Genomic DNA, 12,595 nt, shown 5'->3' with positions numbered 1-12,595 from the left:
ACACATAATTCAAGCAATGAAAGACAGATATAGAAAATAGAAAGGATTAAATATTTGTATCAGACAAAACTATCAAAAGATCATTTAATTTTACCGAAATCGTTAAACTTCCCTTTTAAATTACAAAAAAAAAAAAGGTTGAGTCAAATAACTAAATCTAAACATCTCAAACTAAAGCAGGTGCACACATTAGATCAGAAAACCTGCTAATACATCCAAAAACAAAACAAGAGTAGTCATATAAAAAGGTAGCCAGGTGCAATGGCTCATGCCAGTAATCCTAACACTTTGGGAGGCCAAGGCAGGTGGGTTGCTTGAGCTGAGGAGTTCAAGGCCAGTCTGGGGAACATGGTGAAACCTCCACCTCTACAAAAAAATATATATATATATATATAATTTATATATATATAATATATAATTTATATCTATATATAATTTATATATAATTTATATATATAAGCTATATATAATTTATATATAATTTATATATATAATTTATATATAATTTATATATATAATTTATATATAATTTATATTAAATTTATATATAATTTATATATAATTTATCTATAATTTATATTAAATTATATATAAATTATATGTATAATTTATATATATACACATATAATTTATATATATATATATAAATTAGCCAGGCATGGTGGCAGGTGCCTGTAGTCCCAGTTTCTCAGGAGGCTGAGGAGGTTGAATCGACTGAGTCCAGGAATTTGAGGGTGCAGTGAGCCAAGATCGCACTCCAGCCTGGGCAAGAGCGAGACCTTGCCTCAAAAAATAGAATATACTGCAAGATGGAAAAGGGCCACTTCATGTTCACAATAAAGACAGACTTGAGTGCGAATCACGTGAGCTTCAAAGTGTGTAAAGCTTAAAACAGCTAAAAATATAGGAAAATTTAAAAACAGTGGTAAGAGACTCGAACCTCTTCACCTGTATCACTTGTATTCATAACTTAAGCAACTTTTAAGCAGAAAGGATCGCGGGAGCCACAGAACTGAGAGAAGCCAGGATCCTTTGCAGAGCGCCAATGAGGAGAAAAGGCGGACAACTTGGATGTGTCCCAAACTGATAACCTACAAAGGTAAGATCAGTCATTGGGCAGGGACACAGACTGGCAGTAGCTTGTGACCTGAGGCTCAGTGGGATGGAGCCCTCTGGTTCACAGGCTCTAGTCGATCTGCTCACAGGGCATTCCTAAGCCAATCCTGCCCTGTGGTAGTGGTAAATACTAAAGCAGGCCAAGCACGCAGCTTCTCAGTCACCTTCACGCGGGGCGGGCTGCAGCAGAACCCATCCCCACTCCCCTGATCAGCTGATTATTATGGTAATCTTGCTGATAATTTCCAAAAATTGACCTAAAAAGTGGTATTTGAAAAGAATACTCCTAGAGTAAATCACATAAGCAATGAAAAACATGGCCCATCCATGACCACTAAATTATCAGGTTGCAGGTGTAAAAAAAAAAAAAAAATTAAACACTGTCTCCCTTTTGTAGTCTCATGCATTTAGTCAAACTGGGTTTTTTACATTTTCCAATTCACCATTTGTCAAAGAAATAATGGGAACTATAAAGCTGAAGAATAAACACTTTAAATAAGAATTCATACTCCAAAGAAGTAAGAATCTTTCAACTTTTATTTCTAGGATACATTCATCTGGACCTTTTTTTTTTCTTTACAATTTTCCCCCTAAGATAAATGAATACAATAAAAATATAATCCAACTACCAGCAATGTTTCTAACCAGAAAAGAATCTAAAATCTCTGGTGTGATAATATAGGATTTTTTTTAAAAATATAAACTTCATACCAGAAATAAAGCCTGAATATTCTCTTTCTTTAAAAATATAATTTTTCCTTCTTTGCTCTTCCATGTAAATCTTATAATGAACCTGTTAGTTCTAATGTCTATTTTTAATCCAGCAACTATAACACTACCGAGCAGGGTTTTTTCCTTTACACCTTGTTCTGTACTGTGAATCAACTAATAATTGCAAACATCTCTAAAAAGTGAGACGCCATTTGGCTGTAGCAAGATTCTTCAAGAGATGCTGAAAATTAAAAAACAAAACACAAAAAATCCCTATTAGCAAACTGAAACCTACTTAACAAATTATATTATCCTGTTTCTGAAATCAGAACATGTATAAAAGCACTTTTGCTAACTGTAAAGCTCAAATGGAAAACATTTTTTTTAAATCTGTTTTGACTATAAAGACTGCTGACTGGGATAGAACTTTAGGGACACGAGGCTCTGTGAAATCCCTTCTTTTTTTCTGTAACTTCTTAGTTTTGAAGGGGAGGATTATAAATTGCAAACAAGCTGGGGTATGGATACAGGAGTATCTCATAAAGATTGATTGGTTTGTGGTGACATGTGACTGTTTTTCTTAACTGAGAATAAAGACCAAGGGGCACAGGAAGAGTTCTCTTAGATCAATACTTTATACCAGACTGATAAAAACTAGACAGTGTTTTCCCTACTTCTGACTAGTTCCTCTATGCAGAGCTTCATTATTTAAGTATAATCCAGTTTAAAATAGTATTCCAAAGCTCAACATAAATGGTCTGGGGATGATTTCCTTTCCTTGGTTTAGGAAGATAATAAAGCCTAATTATAAACATGGGTACAACACACCTGAACCACAGAGTAGTACCCTTCCAACTCCAAATCAACAGTATTATCCGTAACAGCAATAAAGGGCTGCATTTCATGTGACTGATTGTGCCCAGACACAGGTGATCAAAAAGAAACCAAACGATGAATGAACTGACAAGAGGAAAAGGGTTTGGGCTGCTACATTTAAAAGGTTACACTAACAGAGCCGATGAGAGTCAGGTGTGCTGTGGCAGGAGCAGCTGTGGGGGCCTCCTTTCCTAGTTTCTGAATGATCTTCCTGTGGCTCTGGGAGCAGGCCCAGCATGGGGAATGGGCTAAAAGGCTTATACATCTCTTTTTGGCCCTCAGATGCACTTACCCTTTTCTTTGGTGCCCTCTTTCCCCAAGAGAATATTCAGGCCAATTTTGTTTTTTCCTTTTTTCTGCATTAGTAAGACATTATAAACTAGCAATTTGTAATACCTCTAACTCTCACTGAGTGTCTTATGTTAGTATAAAGTACCTCAAGTAATAAGAATGTGGAACTTAAATGCCACTTACAGAATAGTCAAACAAGCCCATGTCACACTTTGATGAATCCAAAGTATTAAATCTTAGCAATTGATAAAGTAAAAAACTATTTTTGCTAAGGTTTAACTATTGGACTTTAAACCAATTTTAATATTCCATGAAATCAAAGCCATTTATATTGAATTAACATGCCTCCATGTTTCCTACACACAACAAAGTTTAAAATATACATATATTTTTAAACCAATTCACTCCCTTTTACAATCATACTTTCATTCGAACATTTAAAATATAAATCCAAACTGTCAATGAAAACAATAGTGGGACAAGCAACACTATCATTAAAATGAAACAATAATGCAAGAAAAGGTCAGCGTTGAAACTCAGAAAATAAACATAAATAGATTCATTGGAAATCTGCTCATATGCCTAATGTGTTCAGAAATGAACCTCACATAAAACAGATCCCACTGCGATGTTAGACAACTCATTCCTTTCTCATTTTCTCATTCCATGATGCATGTCTTCACTATTTTTACTGAGGTTTATACAGTGAGTAGATATCCTAACGGCAGAGATGAGTATTAAATACATAGCCTACTCCAGAATTGGCATATGTTCCCAACCATTGTTTTGTATGCTCCTTGAATTATAAAATAGTCCAATCTTTAAGGAAAAAAAATTAAATGGCTTAGATCTATTCATACATATTGGGCATTAAATGTCACTAAGTTAACACAGTAAGGTGGAAAAAAGGATAAGAGGGTACAGTAAGTATTCCCCAAACAATTCCATTACATTATGAAGTATTGTCAATGGCATATTTATTTTAACCAGGTTACGGGGAAAAAAATGCAAGAATTATTACCAGAATTTGCATCAATTTTCTGGAGAAGCTAACAATAAAACATTAAATATACACATTTATTTGTATATTTATTTGAAGAATCTTTGGTAGCAATTGCTTGTTTCTTCCACATTATAGGACTTTTTAAAATAAATGTCAAAAGTCGTTTACTAATCAGCATATGAAAGATAAACTATGATACTATTCTTTTGGTTTCCCTATAAAACGTCCTTGATAATAACTTGTACTATTCATGCACTTAAGAAACAGTATATGTTTAACTTATATACATACAAAATGAGACTAATACCAGAAAAAAAAAATTAGACAGTAATGAGAATCAATAACAAAACATAACAATGACAACTGTTCTTAAGTAATTTATTTTAAAATTATAAGATTTACAATGCCTTGATTATGTAAAATAGCATAATGGAAATTAAACCAAATCAATAAACTAAAGGGAAAGAAAACTTAATTTTCTCGAGTATCCATACTTAAACCATCTTTGTAAAGTATCTGATGTCCCAACCGTGTCTTATGTAGAAAGTATAATAGTTTCAAATGTTTCACTTGCAGGTTTAATGTCTCATTTTCAATTTTTATGAACTGTAATACAATTTCAAATCCTATTATACCTAGTGTTTATACTGCAACAGCAGCAAATCTCACATGTGTAATCAAATGTGGAAGTGGGGCACAGCTTCTAGCTGTAGACAGAAATTATACACTGCATTCAGTCCAGGAGAGTACATTACATTAACCAGAGCGTAGAGTTTAGTACACTTATTGCAGGGTTGGTATTTCTTTCCCTCTGATCTGAATCAGCTGAACTGCTGAGCAGACATATTACTGCTGTGGATAGTAAGACTGCTGTGGGGGCTGAGGGAAGGGGTATGAAGGCTGCTGGGGTCCTGGGTATGGAGCCTGTCCAGGGCTCTGGTGATACACTGGTGGATATGGCATATTATACTGGCCATATGCATAAGGATTATAGCCCATAGGCATGGGCATTTGGCAATACCTGATAGGGAGAAGAAAACAAAAAAAACTTGATTGGTAAATCAAATACTAAAAAATAAAACAATAATTATTCTAGAACTACGTTTTTCATGGAAGTCATTTCTATTTTTTAGTCTATTAAAGAACAGTGGAGAGAGAAAAACTGTTTCAAGGCACTTGTCAGACAAAAGCATTCCTATCCTGTTCTCAATTACAACAAAAGAGTACCAAGTGTTTAATACTATCCAAAAAAATACCGAAGAAAATAAGACTAAATATTCAAGTATTAAAAGAAAGAAAAAAAATGGAGACTTTCCATTTTAATGTGGCAAAACTAGTCATCTAAATACATTCCTCTTCCACAATATTCAATATTCACTGTGATGTACATAAATTTATAACTTTAAAAGTTCTAATATTTGGAAGACAACATGTACTTACTAAGTAAAATTTAGAGCACATCTTAAAAGGTAGTCAAATGTTTGGATTTTTAAGATTAAGAAATTATCACAGAGGTTAACCTTTAAGAAAGTGCAACCCATAATTAGATAAATTTCTATTCAACTGTTTATTAAATGCCAAGTATTCTAAGTATAGAGATGTAAACAAGGCCTTATCAGTTTTGCTATGCTACGCTCACAAAAGGTATCTGTTTATCACCTAAAGTCCAAGGAAACACCTACTGAACTCTAAACAGAAGAGATTATTTAATATAAATCCAATATGTAAAGTATAAAAACAAATTTTAAAAGCCTAGGAAATAGCTATCCTATTCATGTAAGTGACCATAACATTATTTTCATTTCTGGATAAGCTGACAGTGTAGCTTATTCATTCATGACACTTCCATTTGGAGAAGGGGTGACCCTGTTTTTAACAGGTTAGCCAGAGCCTAGAAACAATATTAGCCAACTTGGGATACATGATGTTGAAGCCTTACCCAGGATATCCTGGATAGGTGGGATAGGGTGGTCCCTGGGCCTGTGGAGGAGGAGCTGAGCCAGGTGTTTGTGATGGAGCTGGTGCAGCAGTCCCAGCCCCCACTGGAGCTGGAGCAGTAGCAGAAGGAGCTCGATTTGCTGGAAGCACAGGTGGTGGAGGCCTGGCTGGGGGCTGGGGCTTAGTAGGCTATAAGAAAAAGTCAGCATTGACCATAAAATGTTTCATTTCTCTCAAATTGCTATTAATTAAAATTAATAAGGACATATGAGAAACTCTAGAATCCAACCAAATATATTTTTAATTCCCATTCTTAAATACTGGCTTATTACTATAGCAATATATCATAGTTGAATAATTCTCCAATCTGTGGAAACTCCATAGCCACTGCTCTTTTCCTGGTGCCTAATATTTAATCATTTACTGCTTCCTGAGTGGCTGGACATTTGAGGTGGAAGAAAGCAGCACAGGTACTATTTACTACCATCATCTCCTCCCAGTCCCCAAACTCTATATGAAAAATGTCAAACACCAGAAAATTTTAAAAGAATAGTATATAAAATAATCACACATCTGCCAATGAAATTCAATAACTATTAACATTTGCCATTTCTGCTTTATCTATAACTACATCCATATATATTTGCAGAATCGTTTGAAGTAAGTTGCAAACTTCATGACACTAGCCCTAAAGACTTCAGCACTCAAGTTCTCATAAGGATATTATCCTACATAATCACAATACCATTTTCATCCTTAAAAAACTAATGCTATTCCCCAATGTCATCAAATATCCACTCCAAATTCAATTTTCCCTAATTAACACAAAAAAGCTCATATAGCTATTTTTATAAACCAAAATCAACTCAAAGTTCATATATTGCATTTGATTATAAGGAAACTTTCATCTCTTTTCATCTAGAATATGCCCTTTTTTTAAAACCTATGACACTCACTTTTAGAAAAGATCAACTCAGTTATTTCATATAAATGTCCCATGTGATAGATTTGTCCAATTGTTTCCTAATGGCATAATTTAACTTCTCATTTTATCATTTGTTTTATTTGCTGTAAACAGAAAGTTTGTTTAAGGGCTTGATTAGATTCAGGTTAAGCATTTTTTGGTTAAGAATTCTTGAATGATGCTGTGTTTTACATATCGCAAAATATCAGGAGGTTGGTTACCTGATGCAGGTGGTAACCACTAGATCCTTCCTATGTAAACCATGTTTTATCCATTAAAACAAGTAATCATCACTAATGTAAAACCTCTGTTTAAAATATTTATTTGCCTACTAACCGGCATGGTTCTTGGCGCTGGAGTTGGAGGAGTTGGTGCATGTCCTCCTGCTGGTGAGGACTGATATGCAGGTGTAGGAATTGAAGGAGCACTAGGTTCTCTGGCAATGCTTTGTTGCAAGTCCCTTATCAAAGACAAAGTGTTAAAAATTAACATGATAGAAAACAATGAACACACATAAAATACCAGCTTTTCTTTTCTTCATACACGAAACATAGAAAACAGATTCCAAACAATGATGGCATTTTAAAATATACTACATTTCAAATTAGTACAGCGACTATGGAAAACAGTATGGAGGTCCCTCAAAAAACTAAAACTAGATCTACCATATGATCCAGCAATCCCACTGCTGGGTATATATCCAAAAGAAAGGATATCCATATATTGAAGAGATTTCTATATTCCCATGTTTGTTGCAGCACTTCCAACAGCCAAGATATGAATGCAACCTAAGTGTCCATCAGCAGATAAATGGATAAAGTGTAGTATATATATGCAATGGAATATTATTCAGCCATAAAAAAAATGAAATTCTGTCATTTCCAGCAACACGGATGGAAATGGAGGACATTATGTTAAGCGAAATAAGCCCAGCACAGAAAGATAATTGCATGTTCTCATTCATATGTGTGAGCTAAAAACAAGGAGACAGAGAGTAGAATGATGGTTACTAGAGTCAAGGAAGAGTAGGGGGTGGGGATCAAGAGAGGTTGGATAATGGGTACAAAAATACAGCCAGATAGAATAAGTTCTAGTGTTTAATAGTACCATAGGGTGATGATAGTTAATGATAATTTATTGTGTATTTCAAAATAGCTAGAAGATTTGGAATGTTCCCAACACAAAGAAACAGTAAACGTCTGAGATGAGGAATATCCTAATTACCCTGATTTGATTATTATACATTGTATTCATGTATCAAAATATCACATGTGCCCCACAAATATGTGATGAATATCCTAATTACCCTGATTTGATTATTACACGTTGTATTCACGATCAAAGTATCACATGTACCCCATAATATGTACAATTATTTATCAATATAACAAAAACTGAAAAAAATAAAATATACTACATTTCTATTCTTGACTAGAATCTAAATCCTCTTTCTTCCTAATGTTTAATAAAATGAAGTTGTATCTTTTTTCTATTTCTGAAGACTAGGGGGAAAAAGTAAACATTTTCAGAGATCACAGTTATAGCTAGAGTAAGAAACATGTCAAACTGGGCAAGTAATCCTAAAAGACTGCCCACCCTCTAATAAAAGGTAGTCCCTGGATTTAAAAAACTCCTAACATCATCTATCTAAAAGTTATCAGAAAACTACAATGACTCATAGTTATGTAGCCAGTGTTTTAATCACTTTATCAGTGTTTATACAAAATAAAACAGATGAAAAAGCTAACCTTTTATGCAAACCATTATGTAAATTTCTAGATAAAAACTTTCTGAAGATATTCAAAGAAATGTGGTATTGAGATATTTTGTGTTAAAAGATAACACATGACCTGTCACTAAGGTAAACTCATGAAAGACATATTGCTGAAAATACTTACAATTTAGTACTAAAAATTAGAAAATTTTGTCTTCTCTAACAGTAATTTGAAATTCATCCCAAAACCACACTAAACAATACCTAAGGTAAAATGCACTTCATGTAATACATGATGTCAATCATCTTTTCACTGCACTGATTAATGTACACAGAGAAGTAAATATGACATGTCCCAAAATGTCTGAGACAGTACCTTTTGCCCTGATTTAACAAGTAACAGCAAAGCCCCACATTGTTCGCATCCCAACTTCCCTCAAGAAGGGCCCCAATCACCCCAGACATAAAGAAAACTAGCATACATTCATCAAAAAAAAAAAGCTACTTATTAATACAAGTAAATAACTGCTTATTATTTATTAATAAGTTTTTAATATCAAAATTCTAAAAGGTCAGATTTGGAAATATCTAAAAAATATATATATATATAATAAAGCTTTAACACAATACCTTTTTTCCTTTGATAAACTCTAGGGACGGATGCAGTAAATAACACATTTATAGGGCAAATGATAATTTCCTAGCCACTTACAAAAGATATAAATCAATGCTATTAAATAAAACCAATAATGTAAAAGAGCAAAAAGATATTTTAAAAATGCCACCAGTATTCCTATGCCCAACAATCTGAAAATGGTTTTCAAACCATTAGTAAAAAGAAAGTAAAGCTCAGAGTAAAACACTCATTCTTCTTAAACTCTTTAAATTTCTGATGAAAGATTTCAATGAAAACAGAAATTAAAAAGCAAAGCCTCCAGCTAATAAGCATATAAAAAGGACATATTAGTCATCAGGAAAATGAAAATTAAACTCATACAATGAGATAATACTACAAACCCAGCAGAATATAGCTAAGGGCAAAAATGTGGAGCAACCAGAACTCTCAGATATTGCTAGGAGGAATATAAATTAGTACAATCGCGTTGGAAACTATTTGAAATACCAACTAAGCATACACATACCCTTTGACCTAGATATATACCCAACAGCACTGCATATAACATGCTCACCAAAAGCATGTACTGTCTAATACAGTAACCACTAGCCACATATAGCTATCAAACATCTGAAATGTGGCTAGTCTGAATTGAGATGTGTTGTAAGTATAAAATACACATTAAACTGGGCACGGTGGCTCACGCCTGTAATCCCAGCACTTTGGGAGGCCGAGGCAGGTGGATCACGAGGTCAGGAGTTCCAGATCAGCCTGGCCAAGATGGTGAAACCCCGTCTCTACTAAAAATACAAAAATTAGTTGGGCTTGGTGGTAGGCGCTTGTAAACCCAGCTACTCGGGAGGCTGAAGCAGAGAATTGCTTGAACCCAGGAGGCAGAGGTTGCAGTGAGCCGAGGTCATACCACTGCACTCCAGCCTAAGCGACAGAGCAAGACTCTATCTCACCCAAAAAAAACAACACACACACATTAGATTTCTAAGACTTAGTATGAAAAAAAGTAAAATATCTCTCATTTATAATTTTACATTGATTATATGTTAAAATGATAATACTTTGGACATACTGGGTTAAATGAAATACTGAAATTAATTTCACCTGTTTTTTAACTACAGCTACTACAAATTTTACATTTTCCATTGCATATGTCACTGCATAGTACTTCACCATATAGATATAGTTTTATTTAATTAACCAGAACCAGACATTTGACTTGTTTCTATATTTTTACTGCTACCAGCAATATTGGACAGCAGTGATTTACAACATTCATGCCAGCACTATTTACAAAAGCTCAAAACTAGCAACTACTCAAAATATTCAACAGAATAAATAACTTGTATATTCACATAAAATATATACAGAACTGAGAATAAAAGATCTACAAATACACACAACTTATACTGATGAATCTCACAAATATAATGTAGAATAAAAGCCAGTCATAGAAGAGTACATCATATGTGATTCTATTTATATGCAATGCAAAAACAGGAGAAAGTAATCTATGTTCTCTCACAAGTTAGGATAGTGGTTGCCCTGGAAGAGAAAGATAAAGAAAGACTGACTGGGTGGATGCATTAACAATGCTTTTAGGGTGCTGAGAATTTTCTGTGTATTGATCTAAGTGCTGGTTGCCTGGGTGTACTCAGTTTGTGAACATTCAACAAGATATACACTTACATATACTTTTCCAGTATACATTATATTCAGTAAGATTTCAAAGTATTTTGGCCTTGAGTATTAACAATGACTAACAAAATAAACTCTCAGATATTCAAAAGCTAATATTATTATATGGCCTACTTTTCCATCTTTCATTCACCTTTCAATCACTGAGCTGAAAATATTTGACAAGTGTATATAATAAATATACACACAAATAGCAACAAACCTGATTTTTAGATATATGAATTATAAAATATTTAAAATAACAATATTCCAATCTTTCTTCCTTAGAATATCCAGAGCTTCCTTGTGCATAAACAAGTCAATTTCTATGTTTATTATCTTCTTCCTTTTTACCCAAAGCATACTCTACACACTGTTCTGCGTCTTTTTACCATAACTATCTTGAAGATCTTTCCATATCAGTAAATTGAAAACATCCTGTTTTTTAAAATAGCTGCACAGCATTTCACTATACAAGTATAGCTTTATTTCAGCAGCCTGGTCACTTTATTTGTTTCTACTTTTTTACTGCTATTTGCAATGCAGAAATGAATAAGCTCATAAATATGTCATTTCTAGCATTTTCTAATATATCCTCAGAATAGATTCCCAGAAACAGAATAGCTGGATTAAAGGATGTTTGCGTTAGTAGTCTTATTCTTTACAGCTAAACTGCCCAACACAAGGATTGCACCATTGTGTATTCTCACGGCAATATATAAAATCTATTTCTCCAACATGTGACAACAAAGCATATTATCAAACTTTCGGATTCTTGCCAAACTGAAAAATATTATTTCAGACTAATTTTAATTTGTATTTTATAATGAATGAGGGTATTCTTTTTTTTATTTCATTTATTTAAGAGCCATTTATATTTCCTTGTCTGCAAAATTCTGTTTGCGTCTTTTCCTCAGTTTTCTATTGGGTTTTCTTCTCATTGATTTCTAGGAGTTCTTTTCTAAATAAAGTAAATTAGCCTTTTGCCTGTGAATAAGTTTCAAATATTGGATTCCCAATTTGTTATATCCTGACTCTGTTTACCATATTTCTGTGAGGAACTTATTCTTTTCTTTTTTTTTAATACCTTCTGGAATTTAAGTAGGAGTTATTAGATGCTGCCTATCCCAGCTTTATTAAGGAATTCTCCATTCTATTTTACACCTTATATATCATTTACAAATTTCAAGTTTGGTCCACTCAGAACTTACTTTGGTATACAGATAACTTTTATTTTCTAAATGGCTGGGCAGTTGTCCACAACCTCTTCTGGTTGGCTGAAGATCTTTTACACTAAATTCACATATGTATTTGAATCTATTTCTATTTTCTATTCTGTCTTTGTCTAATCATGTACCAGCATCACTGTGTTTTAATTAAAGATGGTATTATATACCTTAATATCTGGTAGAACTAGTATCCCTTCACTATTCTTTTTACTGTTTTCCTGGCTGACCTTGTTTCTTTTTCTACTTGAACTTTAGGATCAACTTGTCTAATTCCAAATGAAAAGCTGCTGACATTTTTAATCAAAAGTATGTTGAATGCATATGTTTATTTCTTTATTTATGTTTGTTATTAGAGATAGGGTCTCACTGTTGCCCAGACTGGAGTACACTGGCTATTTACAGGTACAATCATAGCGCACTACAACCTAGAACCCTAGGGCTCAAACCA

At 33.5% G+C, this 12,595-nt stretch overlaps 1 protein-coding gene across 1 annotated transcript in view; it reads right to left on the bottom strand.

Moving 5' to 3' along the window:
- Positions 1 to 4,361: 4,361 nt before the first annotated feature.
- Positions 4,362 to 12,595, bottom strand: part of PDCD6IP (programmed cell death 6 interacting protein) — a 71,468-nt gene continuing 63,234 nt past the window's right edge. The window contains exons 16-18 of the mRNA XM_008009430.3: positions 7,236 to 7,359; positions 5,937 to 6,124; positions 4,362 to 5,018 (exon numbers count right to left, since the gene is read on the bottom strand). Of these exons, the coding sequence (XP_008007621.1) occupies positions 4,844 to 5,018; positions 5,937 to 6,124; positions 7,236 to 7,359 (487 nt within the window). The 3' untranslated portion in view covers positions 4,362 to 4,843. The remainder of the gene's footprint in view (positions 5,019 to 5,936; positions 6,125 to 7,235; positions 7,360 to 12,595) is intronic.

The sequence above is a fragment of the Chlorocebus sabaeus genome, chromosome 15 (assembly GCF_047675955.1).
Source record: "Chlorocebus sabaeus isolate Y175 chromosome 15, mChlSab1.0.hap1, whole genome shotgun sequence".
Taxonomy (NCBI): domain Eukaryota; kingdom Metazoa; phylum Chordata; class Mammalia; order Primates; family Cercopithecidae; genus Chlorocebus; species Chlorocebus sabaeus.
The sequence above is the reverse complement of the archived record's forward strand: the minus strand, read 5'-3'. Positions and strand labels throughout refer to the sequence as shown.